The sequence below is a fragment of the Pygoscelis adeliae genome, unplaced genomic scaffold, assembly GCF_000699105.1.
Source record: "Pygoscelis adeliae isolate BGI_AS28 unplaced genomic scaffold, ASM69910v1 Scaffold7, whole genome shotgun sequence".
Classification (NCBI taxonomy): domain Eukaryota; kingdom Metazoa; phylum Chordata; class Aves; order Sphenisciformes; family Spheniscidae; genus Pygoscelis; species Pygoscelis adeliae.
The window spans coordinates 1,448,165-1,470,603 of NW_008825268.1; the positions used below are offsets into that span (position 1 = coordinate 1,448,165).

The 22,439-nt window shown below is 35.0% G+C and overlaps 1 protein-coding gene across 1 annotated transcript in view; it reads right to left on the bottom strand.

Annotated features, from left to right (window-relative positions):
• Positions 1-22,439, bottom strand: part of SPAG16 (sperm associated antigen 16) — a 418,055-nt gene that overhangs the window by 354,773 nt on the left and 40,843 nt on the right. The window contains 1 exon segment of the mRNA XM_009329669.1: positions 3,017-3,147. Coding sequence (XP_009327944.1) covers positions 3,017-3,147 — 131 coding nt within the window.

The following is a 22,439-nucleotide window of genomic DNA, read 5'->3' on the forward strand; positions in this document are numbered from 1 at the left end:
CTCGTGGGTTGAGATAAAAACAGTTTAATAATTGAAATAAAATGATAATAATAATATGATAATAATAATACACAAAGCAAGTGATGCACAATACAATTGCTCACCACCCACGGACCGATGCCCAGCCAGTCCCTGAGCAGCGGCCCCCCCAGCCAGCTTTCCCCAGTTTATGTACTGAGCATGACGTCACATGGTATGGAATGTCCCTTTGGCCAGTTGGGGTCAGCTGTCCTGGCTGTGCCCCCTCCCAGCTTCTTGTGCACCTCCAGCCTTCTCAGTCGGTAGAGCATGGGAAACCAAAAAGTCCTTGGCCAGTGTAAGCACTACCTAGCAACAACTGAAACATCGGTGTGTTATCAACTTTGTTCTCATCCTAAATCCAAAACACAGCACTGTACCAGCTACTAGGAAGGAAATTAAGTCTATCCCTGCCGAAACCAGGACACATGTAAAAACTGTGAATTTGGATTTGCAGCTGCTCCAATTTCTAGAGAACTGGAAAGGAACCTAGTAATATACATACACGAACCAGATTCTGTTCTGTCTTTTTGATACACTGGTTCTGGTGAGAAAAACCTAAATCATAAAAAAGCAAATTTGGTCTCTTAAGTCAATAGAATGTTTTGCATCTATCTTATGAATTACAAGAAAGAATTAATTCTCATCTAGTGGATACTAATTTTCACCTTCTGTCTGTAAAATCAAATAGACAATCAAAATTACCTTAAATACATCTAGTGCAAGTTCAGAATTTCTTTAAATGGGCCATTTTTATTTCATTCCCTACAGAGAATTTAATCTAAGCCATTCTTCTCTGAAAAAAAAAATCTCGATTTATGCTTTTAATAACCCCTTGGACCTCCAACGAAAGCCAGATTCAGGACGGAAGAGCTGCTGTGTCAAACTAAGAGTGATAACCCAAGCTCTGTGTGCATTAGCTGTGTGCCTTGAGGTTGGATTCTATAGCATCTAATAAGGTATGAGCTCCATTTGAAGCTCTTCCCAAAATATAGAGTATTCGCAACTTCTCCCCCCTCTTTGAATTCTTAGCCACCTGCAGCCAACAGGGTACTAAAAGTGACCCTTCTTCAACAGAGATCTGTTTTCTTGAAACACAGGGGAACCTCAGTACTTCTGAGTCTGTTATTCCTCTGTCAAATTTGTTTGAAATTGGGCAGGGTGTTAAAAAAATACTGCAGGACATGTTGTCAAAAAAAGACCTACCTTTAGCAAACCAGGCTAAAACTATAGCCTTTAGCATTAACAAGAAAAACAAAAGACAGTCTTTCTTTTCAAGCACTTAAGAAGATTGGTTTTACGTAGTGGTATTCAGACAGGAAAAATTCTGTTAATTGAAATGACTATAAATTTTAAATGCTTTTTCAGATATGGTAAACATGCAGAAACTACGATCCACCATGTGGACAGAGGTTTTTTTTTTTTAAGCAAATGAAAATTTCAATTACATTGTTTACATTTTTTCAAAAACACTTTAAAATTCTTTTGTTCTTTACATGCTTTTATATTTTTACATTTTTAAATAAGCATTTCAGTTAATTTTAGAGCACTATCCCAGGCTCTCACTTTCCTCGAAGCATTATCTTTACATGGAAGTCAACATCATATTGCCAGTATAGGAAATTAAATACGCATCCTCACTGGTTTTTTTTCAGTTTAGTTGCTATTTCTCCAAGCAAGTTCTAAAGTGTTTCCAAATAAGTTTAAAGACTAATATTTTCAGTGGATTTACTACAGCCTTCTCAGAGTAGCAGCACAGAGACACCAGTTGCACGTTTTCTGTCCTGATTGGACCAACATGACTATAGAGTACAGGAGAAAATAATTCAAAATCTTACTTTACAAATACAGGTTAGGGATTTGCCAAACAGAAAACCAGAATCGAGCATCTGAGAGACTAAGCAGAAGCCTGCCCAGCTAGGCCAAAACTCAAAGCAGTACGGTGGATATTTGTTACAAAATATGGGCAGCCACCTAAAGACAGTATCTGTGACCTATACATTGTAATTATTAAATGTGTAAATATTGTTTCCATTTTCACAGACAAGATTTACCTTACACGCACATCAGCATGTTCTAATTTGTGCCACTGCTTTGCTTGGCTCTGATTTTGTGTACTGTTCATATGGTGTACTACTCTGTTTCTTCACAACACTGATTTTTTTAACAAGTCGGTCAATTGTCAAATTCTTCATCTGCATGAGAATTACATTGCCGAAGTTTTTGGACTTTTAAAACATAACTATATTGGATTATGTTTCTTGGATGCAACAAGAAATTAAGCTTCTAAAATTAAGTGTAGGAATACAGTTTTTCTTTAGGGAGATACCTTCAGAAGTAATCTACTAGCAGTCTGAGTGCAGTAAGAACAGCATCAAGCTGCATAAAGTTTATCTGAATGACAAAGGTATTTATTATTTTTAAAATTAATTTTAAAATATATTCATACCTGGACAGTGTGTCAGAATTGTCTGAACTTTGCTACTAGCTCTAACATTTCTTTTTTAAATATTGTTATGTTTATTCTTCCTCAGCTGCAGCTAGCAAGCCCTGAAACGTCATTGCTTACAGGCTATTTGCACACTCAATCTAATCTAAATTTAAACTCTTCTGATTTTTGACCCAAGGGAATAAACTGCAATCAAATACAAATTGCAAAAATATTCAGCATTATAATTCCGTTTCCTGGAACCTGAGTTTATAGTCATCTCTGGTTCCCATTTTTATACCTACTAACCAAATCCCACCCTTCTTACATAAATGATGAATCTCAATCTGTCAACAGTTCTGCCCAGCTTTTTTTACTGTATTTACACTCCCACTAAATTTCACAATGATTTTTTTCCACTTTCACATTCTTCAGAGAGACTGTCCCCCTGACTGCTGCCAGTAGTTTTTCAGAAATTTACTTAAAGCAAATGCTTCTCAATGACCTGTTGAAAAAGAAAACTCAACATGTATATAACAATAAAATTAATTTACTGTTAATGGTTCCTACCAGCTCACTGTTAAGTCATGCACTTTTAAACTGTTGCTCAGTTTATACTCTCCAGGTTTCAGGGGTTGAGTATATTCTTTAGCACGCACAAGGTATGGGTTCACTTGAGTATCAACAGGGAACTCTGAATCCTGGTGAAAAAAAATAAAATTGCGTTAAGTTCATACAGTGTACTACTTATTATGTTACTATTTTGAAAACACATTTTTGTTTTATTTTTCCACTCTATTTTTCTCCTCTGTTCAATTTTCAGCAATTTTTTAAAATCACTGTTGTCCTGATTTCATTAAGTTTGATACATATTGTTAAAGATGAGTGTAGGCATAACTGGAAGACTGGGGTCCATAGTGAACAACCAATTACTATGAGATTTATTAGTTTGTGCTTTTAAAATTATATTCCTATCATTTAACTCCTGGACAGTTATATCAATATAGTATGGCTCTAGAAAGAGATCCACCATCAGTACTAATCATTATCTGCAATCAAATATAAATTCACCATTTATACCAGCAAAACCCCTTCTTCCCTCAAAACAGAAAAAAAACATTTATGTAGTTCAACATAATAGCAATGGCAAAGAAGCAACTCGACACTGTGGATACAGAGAGATGTAGTAAAAAATGGCACATAAAATTTTGCTGTCATTTATACTCGTGACAAAGTTTGTGTAACGATGTGGGTATTAGTGACAAAAACTTCGCCTGATACTTTTATTGTTAATGCCATTTGTGTACCTGCTACTGGAAGAAGATACGATGTTTAAAAAGGAAGGCTGTTAAATTGTTAGTACAAAATCCCCTATATTGAATTCAGGAGAATCTCTAGTTTTAGTAGGTATTTTGTGCAAGACAGTCAAAATTCAGGTAAATGAATTATTTCCCTTAAACAGAAAAAATGTTTTAAAATTGTTTAAGAGTGAGTTTAAAACCACCAATTTAAGATGCAGTGATCTACCCTGCACTAGACTATCTCACAATTAAAAGAAGTTAACTTCTAGAAACCTTTCAATTTCGTCAACCAGCAGCCGGAAAGCTCCTCAATTTGGAATGGAAGAACTAGTCTCATTGTCCACGTCACTCCATATATATTTTATTTCCTTCTCTTTATTTCTCTTATGCATACATCCCATACTGGAGATGAAAAGAATAAAGTTTAGTCCTACTACCAAGCTCAGCACAGCACGGTCTGTGGTGTAATTACTGATTTATCAGATAAATGAAACTGTTTCCACTATGATTATAAATGGAAAAATCATACAAATACAAAGAGAGGAGGGCTGTGTATGCACATATAATACATGCAAAGGAGAACAGCTACAGGTAAATAACCTTTTTTCTCCTTTGACTTCAAATATATATATATAGATAGATCTAGACTATGAGTAACTCCAGGTAGTATTTCCCAAAGATCACCATTACTTGGATAAAAAGATCCTTTTCTCTACTTGAATAAAGACTGAAGGACTAGTTTCACACATGCCACACAATCCCAGATAAAATTCACCAACACAATAACACTTGTTGAAGAGGGAACTGGAACTCCAGGCTGCAGTTCAGAGGAGACATTTTCCAAGTCAGCTGCTGATGCTGTTCAACAGCATTGGCTACAGCAGCTGGCAGTTCCAGATTTCCAGCTTTTTAACAAACTCTCCAAAGCAGCAACCCAGGGAGACAGCATCTGCCTCTGTAAAATTCAGTTACAGACCTGAAGCAAAGTCCTTTCTTCAAGGCTCATCATAAAAGGACAAAGACAGGCCTGGAAGTCTGCGGCTTCAAGAACAAACACGAAAGCTAATTCTGCAATTCAAATGAAACTAATTATACATTACACATGAATTTAGAACGAACTCTGAAGGTAACTTTATCTATGTGGAATAAGACATCTTAAGAGTATGCTATACAGACTTCTCTCATTTGGTAGAAGTGGCAACCATCAAGAAAAACATCCTCATCATCAGACAATGGAAGGCAAAATCAGATGTTGATTGAAGCGGATTGCTCAAAGATTCATGGATAACATGCTTAAGATCCACTGCAGGACTGGATTCCCCAAAAGATCCAAATCCTTCAGATACATATATTGAGCAGACAAAAATACTGAACACCAACAGAATACTACGATACCCTGAGCTGTTAGCCCAGTTTTCTTCAGCTCCAGCAGTTAAGCTAGAGGGATAAGAACCACAGAATTATTGCTGGACTGTACCAGCTTAGCAGCAGAAAATCTGGTCCCCTGGACACAGATGTTCTTGCTATTAATCAAGAACCTTATTGTAGACTTGATATTCAGCATGTATGCTATCAGATAGAGGGGGCTGAGGTTTTCACAATAAACCTTCTCAAACTGACCTTGAGTCAGACATTAGCAGACTTGAGTTTTCAGGCTTTTTACCAAAAAGAATACAGGTTTTCTGGAGCCAGGATTGGCTTTGCCAGGTAAGGGGCAGAAGGGATTGCAGCATGAGGATTCTGGATAGAAGGAAACAAACATCAGCTTTCCCGAATAGGGAACTAGGAAATTATTCAGCATAGAATAAAGAAACTGGCCCTGAATTAGAGAGAAGAGCCCTTCATACTGACATTCAAGTCAAAGAAAGAGACTTCCAACTACTTTCAAATAACTATTTGGACATCATCATCTGCACTTATTTGCAATCAGCTCAAAATAACTGTCCAGGTTTTTAGGCAGGTAAACAGCATAGAGTGGTATTCAAAACTCATGACTTCAAAAAGATCAGCTCCACTGAAGGGAGTTGATATTACTTCTTGATACAGAATATAGTTAGAGCATTTTTTTTTTTGGTCAGTATCCACATGTGAGGGTATTAACTACATTTCAGCATCAAGTTATTATTAATGGTTAGCCATGTGTTTTGAAATAACAAATAAATTCTCCAGACCAAAAGAAAAACCTGTTACTATGGAACTGGGTGATAGAGCTGAACTAACAGAATGAAATGCATGTATTTTTAGTATTGACACAGAGTAAGTCTCTGACCTATCGCAGGTCACTGTACAGTCTGATCAGAAGCAGGTCATAGTCTGATGTCATGACTATACAGACCACTTGGTCTCACCTATGCACAGTTGACATGTCCCGAAAAGAGGATTATACAAGTATGATCAAGTAGTACTTAGTTGAGAATATCTGTGAGTCTGCGCTGGCTTTACAGTCTGCTCCAGTAATATTCTTAGAAAAGCTGAAAAATCTTTCTTGTAAGTTCCAAGAGTGAATTACATTTGCTTAGTACAATATGGTAGAAGGTACCAGTTTAGGTAGTATTAACAATGATCTACTTTGACCTGAGACTTCAGAAGCTGAGGAGAAGGACGAGAAAGCTTCCAGATACACCAGGCAGTGAAGAGAAGCTGTATCGCAACATGGGGCTGAATTGTAGAGGAAGAAGCTTCAATGGTTGCAAGAAGCCTCAAGGCAAAAAATGAATAAGATAAATAGCATACTACTGACATAAAACACTGGACTAGAACTGGGAATAAAGGTTTATATCAGCCTCCCTCTGTGAGATTACTGGCATGGGCTACTTTTCATGGCTTATTTTTTTTCTACCACTATTTTCCATGAAGGTCAGCTCTATGACTTGCATCGAGAGGCAGATCTTCTGTATTCTTCAAAAGACTTTTCTTGCAAGTATAATGCTGATAAAAAGCCAAAATACATATATACATATAGTTAATCTTGCAGCACATTTTCAGTGTGGTCTAAGATATTTCCTAAGATTAGTCAGCAGACTAGATTTATTACTAACTCTAATTAACCAAGCTAAATGGCTTTATTAAAAATAGATTGTCATTAAAGTAAGGAGGGTAACTGCGTACAATATATTTTAAGAACTACTCTAGTCATTACAAAAACTTACAAAGACTATACAGTTTTCTGAAGACTCAGCTGATCATTCGTGTTTGCAAATTTTCAGGACATCCTGCTGTGAGAAGCTTTAAAGGAAAGACTGAAATTACCGTATTCTTTAAAATACCCATCAACCACTAAGATTAAAACACATTGATTTTATTCCATTCTTAATCTGAAAATGTACACACACAGCAGGCATAACCACTAACTTTTTTTTAGAATTTGTTTGCACGTAACTTTATGGTAGCCATTCTGTTAATTTGTAGGAATGAGCATACAGCAAATTTCAGAACTACACACTATCAAAATAATATAATTTTGTCTCCCGTTTCAGAAGCTCTCTGCACTGCATGTTCTATAAGGATGCTATTAACCTGAGTCAAACCTTTTAAATGATTATGAAAACAACTAAGCTAATGACAATGATCAGTGCAAGTGCATGTTACAGACCCAAGACCTAAAAGATATTTTTCAGTGGCCTGTGGCTTCAATCATGTACATAGCCTAACACTACCACTCCAAAATCTAGTTTTTCATTTATTTTTTTGTACTTGATTATAAAAAAAAAGTAAGACTGGATCTGATGGAAACCGTAGGTGTTCACTGCTAAGTTTTGTTCCATCTAAACCATATTTATGTTTCTTTGAAGGTAAAAAGCTACATACAGAGTTCTGTTTGCAGAAAAACTTCTCAATATTATTAGCCTGGGCAATTATTTTGTAAACTTTTATAGATATGCAGAACTTCAGCTTCAAACTGCCTTAATGATGCTCAGAAATCACATTCCCAGAACACTGGACTCAATTTTCATGGAATGGTAGGGACTTAGAATGGTGACTAACGTAGGACAGTTATCTTTCTTCTCTGACTGGAGAGGAAGACAGAATGTGGGAATCATGGAGAGCCAGATGATCAAAATCATCCTTTGTTGTCTTAACTCGGGTATTAGCAATATACCTACATCTTGTACTGGGGTGCTAACTAAACATCTACATCTTAAACCAGCCAATTCACATAGATTAGCCATCTGTTTACATACAGTTCTCTATATTTCCACTTACTTAGATGTACTTAGGGGTGTACTAAGAAGCAGAGAGGAGCCTAGAAAGAAAGTCAACCTCAAATGAACACCTAAATTCTTAAAATTCTATTTGAAACATGTGGAAGATAATTGTTAACAGAATTAAAAATTCTTATCTCAGATAAGAACAGTTTTGGAGAGAAAGGTTAACTATGTGGGGGAAAAAACTTGAAGTCAGAAACATTCAGAATTAGGAAATAAATACGTAAAGTACAAATAAGTAAAGACTAAAGATTACTTTAATCTTGCATTGTTATTCCAGGAAGGAATGATAATATGTCTGTGGCTAAAGTTAAACATTTTTATAGAAATAAATGTCAAGTTCTGATTGTGTTTCAGCCATAATATTCCTGCAGATCTCTGAAGCCAGTTTCAAGAAAAATCCATACATTTTCCAAATTTGGGAGTGATTAAAATGAGTCTGCAGTATTTATTATACACAGTCTAAAGAGGTTAACTAAAAGTGAGTATAATCCCAGTATGCACCACTGCCTTCATGCAAATCTTAGAAGCTTTGTGTGCTCCTTGTCTTAGAAAGTTTTACCTTTCAAGAATTACAAATTTGAACAACTAGAATTATAACATAAAAAAGCATACAATCAACATGCTTTTTGTAAACTATGTCTCATACACTTTCTGGAACAAAACCAATTACTAAATGTAACCAGACTTACTCATTTCAGAGGGAAACAATTCCAGGACAGCATAAGCACTCTGAAATAAAAGTGACTGAAAGTCTTGCATTTTTCAGTAGGAAAACAAAAAAAACAGATACTACTTCAGGAGATACTGCTGTAAATTATTGCTGTAAAATTCACAGATATAGTAAAAAGTAGAGGATAACATAAAAATATTAGCATTTCTATCATTCCCTACTGACTTTCTGAAGTATTTCTGAAATTGTAGTTTCTACCTCCTTTGCTCTGATAATCCTTTATTTTACTAGAACACGAGACTCAGCCTCAGTTGTTGAGACAATTCATAGCTATGGTTCATACTTCAGGGTCTGAATGGTATGAACAGTGGTATCACTTGTCATGGCCAGGTGAAACGTTGATTTCAGTAGCTCTCCAGTACACACCAGGTAGAAGGCACATTTTAAACACATCAAGTCTGTTGCTGAGTTGATTTCCTGCCTGAGAAAGCTACCAAGGAGTTCAGAAGCAATATTGGCTTAAGGTGTTCTCTCACAGCATTTCCAAAATATATTATTACTGTATTGATTTATCAAAGCTTCATTGGAACTTCAATTTATGGGAGGTATGTAGGTTCTGAGCTCCTCAAAAGGAACACAAACAAGCTACTTATGAAATAGGTCAACATAGTTGGGTTTTTTTTTTCCCCAGATACAAATATTTGTCACTGTGAAATAAATGTGGTATCTTTACCTTAAGAACTTCCTACAGTAAAAATGCTCAAGAATGCTAATATGAAGATGCTCCCCTCCCCCCAAAAAATTTTGCAATGAAGCATCATTATTTAATCCTTATTCTATTATTTTCAGTTGCTAAATCCTAAGGGTAACAGAAAATCCATTACACAAGTTGAGATCTTGCATAACAAGGCTTTGTGAAACGTATTTATTACAAACATTGATTGCAAAGCCTGATGCTTCTTCAGCATCGGCAACAGTAATGTGCATGCCAAAACCCAAGAAATGCATGTACTGAGTGCTAAGGAGCCAAAGCAATATATTGTTTTTGTTCACTCTTGTATCTGCAATGTACTAGACATTTGTACTATGACAAACATGAAAAACTATTAAGCTTTTCTCTTAAATCAGTATAAAAGAGAAAGTAATGCATTTCCTGCCTGTGAAATTAAACATCCTATTACTTTATTAAAGGCAAGGAACATTACATTCAAAACAGTGTCCTAGAAAGACTCTGTGAACCATAACCATTCTGAATGCATGTCCTCAGTCACTGAGAATGGTAAAAGCAAATGGTGCATTGTATCTGCCCAAACTGTCATTTAGAAACTACACTATCATTGTTATCTAAAGTTACAGGTGTAACAGACTGTCAGCCACTCAAAAAGTTATCCATGAGTCAGGCCATTTACATGTAGTATTTCCATAGCTCTCAAAAATATTAGCAGAAGGGAGTAAGCATCGTTATCTCCATTTGTTCTAGAGGCACAGGGAAGACATCCCAGTGCTAGACCCTTGGCAAAGGTAACAATGCAAACCCATCTACACCCCCAAGTAATAAAAGGATCTATTACCGATTCTTATGATTTACCTAGAGAGCCTTATAGAAATCAGGATTGCATGAACTCATAAAAGCACTCCCTGCCCTAAGACCTCATAGGTTCATATACAAAAACAAACTGGAAGAGAAGAGGAACAGCTTGCCTTTTTTTTTTTTTTTAAGCTAAGAACCTGAACCCTATGAGGATTTAGGGATTTACCCCAGATCAAGCTGAAATTCTCTAGGAGAGCTTTTAAACCAAACCATATCTTCAGAGTCTCAAACTGTTACTTAATTCTCCCTAACAAGATACAAATCTTGTCTTGATGGAAACAGTTATGCAATTAAGACAGTTTACCCTTAAAGCTCTTAGAAATCTTTTTCTTTCCTGTCCTGAATTTTTACAGTAAGACTGCCTTTTCACTTCTGATAGTGGGGCTCTACAGAGCAAGTCTACAGCTTTCATTTTCCTTGAGAAAGACACAAGAGACTCATTTGTCAAAACATACAGAAGGCAATGAATAGGTAAATGGAACTGATCTAAATCATCCCACAGCTGAGAAAAATGTAGTACAGTTTAATACAAAACAGAAGACATCCAAATCAGTTTATCTAAATCACAGCTTAGCCTTGTCTATATCATCATTACACACATTTCTAAGTTTCTCTTTACTCAGATGTTAAAAACTGAAGTCGAAAAGAACTAGCTTCACTATGCAATAGTGAGGAAGATCAAGCCTTGTTACTTTATTTCTAAAAAAAAAATAAATGCAGGCTTAACCGAGGCAAAGACCATCAGACAGTAATTTGGTGATTCAAAGTCCTTTGGTGAGGGAGGAGGAGCAATCTTTTTTTTTTTTTTCCCATCTGAGTAGTTCCAATTTGAAAATTAAAGGTCATTCTACGACTGCAATCAAGACATACACACAAGGGGCACAATCACAGTCACACGTCCTGGTGTATCCATACATTTAATTTAAAAAGCAAACAATAGATATTTTGTTCAGAAATGAGAACAAAGTCATGAAAATTAAATTCTCCTTATGGCATAGCTACTGTATATGTCCAAGATTCAGCAAGATATCCTGATTTGTATCACTAAATATTTTCAAGGAAATATTCTATTCTTGATTCTCACCCAAAAATCAGGATTATCTCAGCTCTTCTGTGCTTGGAAAAGTACTGCACTAATCACTGATAGCTACACTTATATACCATTGAAATTATCTTTCTACTCAAAGCTAGAGAGGGGGAAAAATTAATTTTAATAATTGTTTGCTTAGTTTTCCAAAAAAATCTGATATGCTTATATTATGGAGAATATATTTTGTATTTTTTCTTTTCTTTTAGATTAAACAAATTTCAATATATTGAAATGTCCATATTTTAGATCTTAATTATCAAAGCAGTCCCATGGAAATCAGTAGTCCTATTCAGAAACTCCATATTAAATATATAGTTTTCACAATAGGACTTTAGTTTTACACTATCTCAGTTTTTGTCCAAACTACGACAGTTTTCAAAACAATCTAAGGATTACTAAGAACCCATATACTCAAACAGTGGAACAAAATAAATTTTTAAAATACAAATATATAAGAATGAAGATAGCCTTGGCTGTAATTGCTCACAATGAATAAATCTTAATCATCAGACTATCAAAAATAAAGTATGTCAAATAAGCTAAAACATTTAAAAAAGCAAACTATAGTATGAGATTTCCAAACCCTATTTTACTTTTCCTCATCTTTTAGTTTTTACAAGAATCAGACAATTCCAGAGGAAAGATGTGAATAATGACCACTATTAAGATGACATAAGACACTACTTAAGTTTATTTTAAGGTTCAAAGTTTTTAAGAGAGATTCAAAGCTGTTCCTGTTTTCCTCTTTCTCACGATGAAAATCCTGATACTCCGCTCTGTTCTCCAAGTAGCTTAGTTATGGTGCAATGGAGATAGGTGGCTTCAAAAGGAACCAAATAATAACAATTCAACAGTTTCTTGCTTAATAAGTGCTTTGCTGCAAGAGTGACAGAAAACTGATATAAAATATAGTAGCCGAGCATTATTTTATCTTCTTTTTCATGTTTTCTGGAATTGAAGGAATGTGGTATCCTTTTCTAGCAGGCTATGAAGGAAAAAAAAAAGATGACATTTAGTGCATCCACTGAACAGAATGCCATCAGCAAAATATTCAGTAGCCAATGTTGTACAGTTCTTAATACTGAAACAACTCAATTTCAAAATGTTCCAGTGTCTATAGTATCTGTGCTACAACACATTTGCACTTTATTTTACTATTTTAATCATGACCACAATTATTTTACAAGCATCTGAAACGTAAGGAAAGGAAGTTGAAAGCAATAGCAGGAGTGCATAGTAAAACTTCTATTGCATACTACATCTTGCTGGGCTTGCTAATAAAACACAAAAATCACCTACAAAGATTGTGGCCACATAAATTGTTCTTATTCGGTTTATAACCCTGACAGTTTTTCCTTTTTTTTTTTTTTAAATATGAAATAAACATGAAGATAATGTGTAATAGGTAGTAAAATTCACATTAATTATAAAAGCAATGGTAAAACTGTTCTGCCTTCATGTTCAGGGCTAGTGTATTCATGCGGCTCTTCAGACAGTTTGTGAACTGGTGCTAACAGTAAATTTGAACTTGAAACTGCTCCTGACAATGTCAGTTTTAAGGGTCTGCCAAATCAAGTCTTCCTACAGCCGTTGCCTATGCAATAAAGAAACTAGAAAGCAGTACTACTATAAATGTGTAACTATACAACAGACACTTGATACCTTTTTGACTAGAGCTCTTACTAGCAGTCTGATAAATTTACAGAAATTATTTTCTACTATAAAAAGGATAAACTTGAAGATTGAAAGCTGCTGCACTTCACTAGTGTTTTGTTTCTTTTATTGTGGCTAGTAAAACCATATTTCTCAATGATTAAAAATCTAAAAGATTTGAAGAATAAGAGGAAGCTAACAATTATAAAAAGGCCCATCACTGAAATGTAATCACTTTCTTCCAATTTTTAGCACTACAGCTTGTTTAACTTTTATTGCCACTATTTCAGAAAGTAACAGTATAAAAGGAAAAACTTACTCTACGCAAAACATATCGCCCAACCTTACAGAAAGAAAACAACTAGAATTTTAGCTTCTGCTAAAACTTAAAAACTTCTTAGCAAATACCTAAGTAAATCACATCTCTCAGTTTAAAGCAACATGACTGTGGATGATGCTGTTAAGGATAAACACGCCACTCAAATGTGGGGGCTGTAACATAATTTGTACACTAGAGACAAATGGAAACATTCAAAACCATTTAAAACCAAAGTCTAGCACAGAAACAGAGCAGGGACTCCACTGGCACAACAGGCATATATGGGTGTTTCAGAGTATTTTGCTTTAGAAACTAATCTCTCTAAGGAAGTCACAGACAGCCACAACATTCATGAAGATCATGGATTCATATCGATGTACAAGAAACCTAGCATATATAGTGACTTTGCAGCCCAATGAGTTGCACAGTTGCCTAGAGAACTGAGAGCTTGGAGTCTCAGGACCAAGAGCTGAGAACCACAAAAGGGCTCCTTGAGCTTGCTGAAGATTGACCATAGAACAATTAGTAGATTTAAGATGCTCTGCACCCACATTGAATGGAAAACAAATACTTAGACTTTATAAAAAGATGAAGGGATTATTTTTCCAGATAAGGAACAGACCTCAAAATATTCATTGAAGACCTGTTCTATCTTAAAAAGGATACCTATTGCTGTGCAGAAATATTACATGCAGCTTCTTCCATCATTTCTACCATCCCAGTTACCTCATCAAATCTACTTTTAGCCCCTTCTTTTGATTACTTAATCTAGTCTGTTACAGGATATAGCATGACCAACAGTCTCTGTTGAGTCAATAAGGTGAGCGAGGAGACACAGTGAAGTTATTCTAGTACATAAATGTATTAATAATTTTGAGTTCAGCTACAGTCTCAATAAAATGATATAACAATCATTCAACTTTTAATTTACTACTCCTTGATGGTGGGGAATGTAGCTTAATACATGCAATTAAAATTAATGTCTTAATTTAAAATTAAGCAATTCAATATTACAACTCTAAGATACTGGTATTGATATGCCTGATTTTAAATACCTACTTCTGATTACCATTAACAGGAATTATGAATGTAAAACCATCACACATGAAAAAATAAATTCAGTACTATTTTACTGGTAGCAATTCTGAATGTGTTGATCTGATTCTTGTCATAGCATCACCATACCATAACAACAGAATATGCTCCTGTTTGTTTTTCAAACTAGTGTTATCTATCACACAGATAATCAACCTTTTACAAAGCACAAAACAATATCTATGTTCATACAGTATAGATGTACAGCACAACTACATATATAACAATCTTACAAAAACAAGTGAAAACACTGTTACAAAACTCAGCTTGATCAGTTGCCAAGGAGAAGTAAAATAACATTAATGAAAATGCTGCAATAAATTATGACGATACAAGGCATGCATTCGGTTGCCTGGATTTTCATAGCAGTTTTGTAAGTCACAAATAACCATGTGCTATTCCCAAAGATGTTCTCTATCCCTTCCTTTGAAAGGCCTATACTTGAAAAAGCGACTATATTTATGATCAATGTTAAAATAACAATGGTGCAATAAAATATAAACTTCTACCAATTATAATTTTATTTTGCAGATTTAAGTTTTGATTACGGTGTAATTAAGCTTCAGCAATATTTTAAGTTACAGCAGCACATGCTGCATATGCCATAAAATTCAATTAGGCATGTTAAAGAGTAATGCTGATTATATGATGGACATCAAGTTACTTCAGTTTTCTGACATACCCCAAAATATGTTGCAGTATTGTCTTTTTTTATATACATTTAACAAATTGTTCATAGTAATTAATATGAATTCTCTCTACTACAGAAGTATCCTATAATAGTCAATTAACAAATTTAGCTGCTTGCTTCAAAAGTTGTCTAATTTCTGTTTGCATCCTTGGAACAGCCATATGAATCAAGAAATTAGTTATTAAACATCACATGTTCAGATGTAAATCTATATCATACATATTGATGTATGGTATGGTATCATTGATACCATGGTATCATTTTTATTAAATCACAACCTGTATCAAACCCATGCTTCATATATGATTCTTCCCATTGCAGTACTCAAACTGATTTAAAGATCCTAGGGTTAGAAGCTATTAACAGCTAGCTTGCTGCCCGCTGCTTGGGAACCTAGTGTTAAAAGAACAAATATATTTAACAAATGTGAATAAAGACACTCTTAAATTTAGTACACATTATGCAATAAGTTACCATAAAAAAAAATTTGTATTGCTAACCTGAGGTCAAAGTGAAAGGAAGACATACCTAACGAAAACAACTTTGAGGTGCTTAATAAAATTGTATTTCGTCCAAGCTCTGTATTTGAAAAATACTTTTTTGCATGTCATTCTAGCACAGGGTAGTTTTGCTAAAGAACATTGGTTCTTTAAATATAGCAAGACCGCAGTAAAATATCTCTGAATGCGGTTTATAAAAATAGGCTTATTTATTGTTAACAATAGGACTAGTGCATTGCTCTAATATAAAATGTTTTAATTATATAATAGCTATTATATATAAAGACTGTAAGTATTGCATATGTATAGAAAATATATATAAATTTTATACACACCTGTACCTATATGCCCACATATAAAACCAGTGTGCAAGACCTGAAGCAAATGGCAGAATCTGAATTTACAAATTTTAAGTATTACTGCGTGTAGCGGATGTTGTTTTTCTTCAAACTAGAAAAACAAAAATTATTCTTTGAAAAAAAAAATGTTGCTACTTGTCATAAGCACTGATTAAAACAAACAGAAAATGAAAAGACTCCTACCCATACAGGCCCTGTCATGCTTAAGGCTGGTATGTCAAATACCAATTTATAACTATTAAAATTAATTTATAATATTTTCCCAACACATGCTTGTTAGGTCATTATGAAGTTTAGTCCAAAAGATCATAATTAAAACAAACATCAGTTTTATCAGCTATCAAAATGTTTTGATGCTACAAAATACTGCCAAATGTTTCTTCACTGATTCCTTCCTCCAGCACATGTGGTACGTCTTCTGTAAGAAGTATCTTCCCATTGATCAAGACAGCAAAATCACAAGCCTAGGAGTTCTGAAATAACAGTAAGATCTTAATCAGAACAATTTTCTTAGCACATAAGCTATTGGACAGATTTGCCGTGAAACTCAAACCCCGTCCTAACAAGAATTGCTACATTCTTCTACTTTGCATGTAGTTTTCCCAGGGTTACCAGCAATTTTAGAGATACTTTCTACATCCTTTTTACCCAAAACATCACATGAGTGCAAGTGGAAAACTATGGAAACAGCAGTGCCGAAGCAGAAGACAAAATTCCTTCGAAGCTAATACAAGATCATACATTCATTTACGGATGTTCCAAAGTACAGTTCATCTGAATTAATTTCAATTTTATTTCTAACACATGCACTGTAAAAAAGTGTGGGAAAACTATTACTTTTTGGATGATTTAGTTTGACATGATCCTATCTTGCACTTCTAATAAGAGAAAAATATATCTTCTCCTGAAGATTCTCCTACCACTAGTAACGTCCAAATATCGATGCTGGAGGTTCAAATAAGCTTTAAATTTTGCCATTCTTTTATTAACTTTCCAAATATTAACAAACAAGTTTCATTTTTCCTCTAGTAGTCTACTTCTAAGGCATTGTCAAGAACCTAAAAAATTGCATTTATATTCTCGCTATCTAGTATACAGTAATTTTTCACATGACTAAAGTACATATTGTAATCATCTCAATAACTGTTATAAGGCACAGAGTTTACAAAGGTCCATCTATCACTACAATGAACTAGTAAACATATTCAGGGACCATTAGTTATTGATTTATTTGCAATTATCCTTTACAGATGCTGTCCATATTACTCCCCTTTGCATTTGATCATACTGATTGAATTTCAGGACAGGTAGTAACCATTATTCCAAGCTCCACATAATGATAAGTAACAAAAAGCTGTAGGAGTACTTTGACACACAGGTGCAAAGCACTCAACTTGCCAATACTGGAGACTAATGGATTCTTTATAATAAAAAGCTAATTAATTGATTACTATAGTTGTTAGCAATAAGTACTATTGCAAATAGTGATAATGCTGATTATCCATCACTGTAACTCAGCATAAATATTTTCAGCACAGCAGGAAGTGGATACTACAGAATATGTAAGTGAGGTACTGCCAGACTGACTTCACAAACACGCCAGCAGTGAAACCAAAACTGCCAAAAACTGCCTTAAGGTGCAAGGAAGTCAGTCTGTTCTAAATTCATCAAGGCATTGATTACAAAGTCAGAGCAGAGAACACCTGTAATTGGTTTTGGACCACATAAAACCCAGGCCATTGCACTCTCTTGAACTAATTTCTACTTGAGCTAGACATAGCTTAAAAAAAGCCACTATTTAGAAATTGTCAGGGTTTTTTTCAAGACTGAAGAATTTACTGTAACTGCCAGTAATTTGTGAAATGCCTAACTACATTCTCTGTTAAAAAGCAACACTTTATTTCTAACCCAGAATGTCCTCAGATTCAATTTTCATCTACTAAGTCCTATTCTACTTTTGTCTGCTAAGTAAACAGTCCAATTAAGAATATATTTTGTTCCTGTTGTCACAGTCCTGTCACAGATTAACTCCTCCTTAATTAAACCTGATCTATTTGAAGATGTCCCTGCTCACTGCAGAGGGGGTTGGACTAGATGACCTTTAAAGGTCCCTTCCAACCCACACTATTCTATGATTCTAGGAACTTTAACAAGACACTGTAGTAAAAAAGTAGATTTAATTTCTATTTAGTTTACCAAGTGATCCAGACTTCCTCTCCTCATTTACCTGGTCTCTTCATGAAATAAGACCCTCTGGTGTGTCATCTGTTAACTTTATCAGTAGCTCTGAATAAAATCCTAATCAGGTTTTTGAGACTTTTTTTCCAAGTCACATATAAAAATGCTAAATAGTTTATGAGAAAAAAAAAAAATCTCTGAAAACATTTGATGATTCTCCATTTAAGGCTTCATGTCAGACTTTACCTTATTAGTAACATAATTTATGTTGATTTTGAACAATTGCTTAATGTGGATAAATCTATCTTCTACAATCATGGGATAATTTGTATTAATATTAGTACTAATCATATACATGTTTTAGTTCTCTATTATTCTAGGTCTCCATTTCATGAGTCACATTTTACATCTTAAAGATAGTTTTGGAAGTATCCACAGATTGCTGGCACAATCTCAGTGAGACAATTTCTTAGTACAGAAGGAGATGAAAGAACAGAATCCATTTATTACCACCTGACTCCTAAGTTACAGAATTGAAAGACTGAGCTTTCGCATAGGATATCAAAAACTGCAAGGTTTTATTCAATTCTTGAAACCACTCTCAACAGAAAGGTAATTTGTTTATGTGGGTTAGGACAGATGGCACGTGGACCTAAAACGAGTTTTACTCTGAGAAACAGCAATGGTTTACCCAACAGATCTGTTGTTTTTTTTTTTTATTCAAAATCATATGTCCATAGTAAGAACGCAAGTAACAGTTTGTATTGCTTTTTATTAAAACTAGCCCCTCAAAACCAACTCAATTTTGAAATGGAACTAGATTCTATTTGTCTTTTTTGGTATCCCTTGTCAAAGTGTAGAACACCTTTTCATACACAGCAGCTTTCTGTTCCATCCACTCTGACAAAGTCAGAGGGAATACCTGAAACCAATTCTCCGCAACTGCTCATCTACAGACAGATTTAAGACACCTTGCAATTTCATTCTAAATCTAGGCACTTGGGCACTGCCTTAACAGTTTCAAAGCTTTTACTGGACATGTCAAATTTCACTCATCAGTAGCTACAGCACAGGATGAGTACAAAAAACATGGGCATTAGCTTTATTAATTTAAAAGTGCTATATATCAATACATCTGAGGGCTCAGAGTAACGGTACAGCCAGTTATGAGATACAAGTGGGTAAAACCCTGCAGAATTCACTGACCACAGTTCTGAGCCTAATGCTTGAAGAGACAATACCAGAAATCTACAATGGAGGGAGTGATAAAATCCAACACTACCCAGAAAAATTAAAAATTTACCTGATCAGAGGTTGCACCAGCCTGTTCTAATTTACAGGACATTTCTAGAGATAAACCCTGGATAAAAAAAGTTTTAGAAAAACTAAAAAGACAGTCCGGATGTAAGGGGAGCGAGACACTAGTGGGGAAAAAAACAGTCTGAGAAGTGGACACTCCAAGGAATTCTGCCTTAAAGCACCAGAACCTAGCAGCATACAAAATTAGAGAAAAATAAAATAAATAAATTGTGCAAACAGGGCATATCGCCCAACTTTTTAGGAAAGTACCCTCCTTTCAAGTTGTTATTTTGACTATCCTTGTCTCTTAAACTATCACCTTTGTTTCCTCCATCTACTCCCCTAGCAAAGGCTTTTTCTTGTAACTTTCCCAATTCTTGAGGATCTACAGTGGTTCAAACTCTCCCTGGAGCCCTGATTCACTGGTCATAAAATTATGTCTAACTGCCCTTTGAATATGCCTGAGCAGGTATGACTCTCCCTTATCCACAGTAATAACCCATACAAAAGTGTAATTAATCAATCCTAAATCTGAATTTTGCTCCCACTTGTATTATGAAATAACTTGTTTTATTAAAAGTCCATCTTCTTGGCATCTTTTTCTATGACTTTAGTAAAAGCTTTAAGATAGCAAGCCACCTTAACACATTCCTCTTTACAGTAAACCCAAGTGGAATAGGAGTAGGCAAATTAGATTTCCTTTGCCAATACTCTACCTGTATCAGAAGTTCTCTCGTTCTCGATTTCACAACATAAAATTCCACTACACATTTCCACACACAAATTTAACTGTAGCTTTTTTGCTCTATTTTTGTCCTCTGAAATTCTAAATCATTATAATCTTCTACCCCCTTATTTTTTATCATCTATAATCTGTATCATTCCCTCATTCTTTGTTTACTGCAGTTCATAGTCATCGCCATGTTCTTACCAACCTTTCACTCTATTATTCTTTTTCTAGCTTCCATGTACTCCTAGGTACCTATATGGTATGTGGAAAACAATGTGGAACATAATTACTCCAGTTACACAGAAAGAGAGAGACCTGCACTGCCAGCAGAAAGAGAGACCCCTGCACTGCCAGCAGAAAGAGAGAGACCTGCACTGCCAGCTTTCCCATTTTAAATGCTACTCCAGTTGGCATGTATTTCAAAGTGTTCTTACAGTGAAAACAACAACATAAGTACAGGAGTAGTTTCAGCAAAATAGTATTTCTGGAAAATGCCTTTTGGATCTGGGCATGAAATCTATTTCTGCTGGCAGGTCATCTTCAGTTCCTCATTTCTGATCTGGAGTACATGATTGCAAACTTCCACTTCTTGGTATTCAAGCAGACAGAATTGTTACAGCTCACTTTTCATCTACAACACAAGATTCACAATCACCTGTTCTCCTCTGTGCTTTCCCAAGCATTATGTTGCAAATTGCTTTTTCATTTCAAACTCCCCAAAGATCCAGTCATCTTACTCATAGAGCTGCCTTGTCTTCCTCACTTGTCATTTCATTATCTTTCATTTCTAACCTCAGCTGCCACACCAACACCTTAAATGGTTTCATTTTTTGTTGTGCTTCTGCCTTCAATCTGCAGGCACTGAAGGCAACATTTGGCAAGAGCTTTCCACAGTAAAACTGGAAAAAACAACACAATTTTTACTCAAAGGAACTGCAGTTAAAGGCATTTATTGTGTTCTTAAAGATCTTTTCTATGCGATCACAACCATTGCTGCACATCAGATAAAAGGCCTGTAATGTTTCAGCCATAAACTGTAACTCCAGACCCCCTTCGTATTTGCCCTGAAGGAAATCCTAATAAAGTCTCCAACTTCCAGCCCCTAACTGATGAAAAATTCTGTAATATTCTGCCTCCAGATCAGACTCAGAAATTTACTGGAATCGCACTGACAATTTTTTAGCTATTATAGAGATTGGTTTTTTGTGCTATGGAGAAAAAAAGGACACATTCAGGATTACGGTTCAACTACCTAAAGCAATGCCCACTAAAACATAACAAACAACATTGCGCTCTCAATTTCTATCATTCCCACAATCAAATGCATACTTATCCTTTTTCCAGAGTTGCAAAAATCTTATATTATATACAGGCGATGAATTTCAATAAAAAGATTACAGCATCTCTGATTCTGTTCTCTCAGGATTATCTTAAGACCAATAGCTTCTTAAAACAGTACCCTATTTATTCAGAACAAAAGCATTTAAAAGAAAACACTTTAAAATTAAGAAACATCTCACACAAACACCTACTCTACATTCAGTTATCAATACACCATCCAGAAGGACTGGCAAGTCTAAAATACTTCTGGTCTTTTCATTGTTGCCAAGTTTCCTACTGAAAGTCAGACACATTACTGCACTGAGGGACTCCTATAGAGAAATTCAAGTTTTTTGATGCCTCATCTTTTGAGTCAGGTCATAGTACTCTCTTTTCCTTCTTGCTAGTGAAGTGAAAGTTCAACTTGATTCCTGAAGTATTTCAGTATTATCATCATCAACGCCTAGTATACACAGTGATGACAACGTCTATGGGAAAAACCTTCTACAGCATACAACCACATTTTCATGAAAAGAGCAAGAAAAAATACGCTGCAAGAGCATAATTAAAACAGGTTACATAATCATGTTTGAGAAGCAGGATCCTAACTCTACATTTCCATGTCTAAATTAAGCTATGTGGGATTTTTTCATCCAAGGTTTTTAGTGCTAATACGAACTCACGCTATTTGTGTGTGCCTGTGACCTTAATAAAGCTTTAATAATTTTCTGGAGGCTTCTGTAAAATTGATGAGTACATCCTCTCCAAAAATTTCCTTTTCTGACTCAGAATCTAAAGAGAACGTAAAGAACAAAGCAGAAGATAAATTATCATCACAGAAACTCAAGAGAGTAACAAAAATTTCAGATTTTTTTCTTTTTAATTTAAGGCTTAAAAATGTTATGTTATAATACTGCATAAAGAACATGGGGATAAACCAGCACAGAATTACCTGAATATTCCTCGGGGGTTGGGGGGGGGGGGGGGGG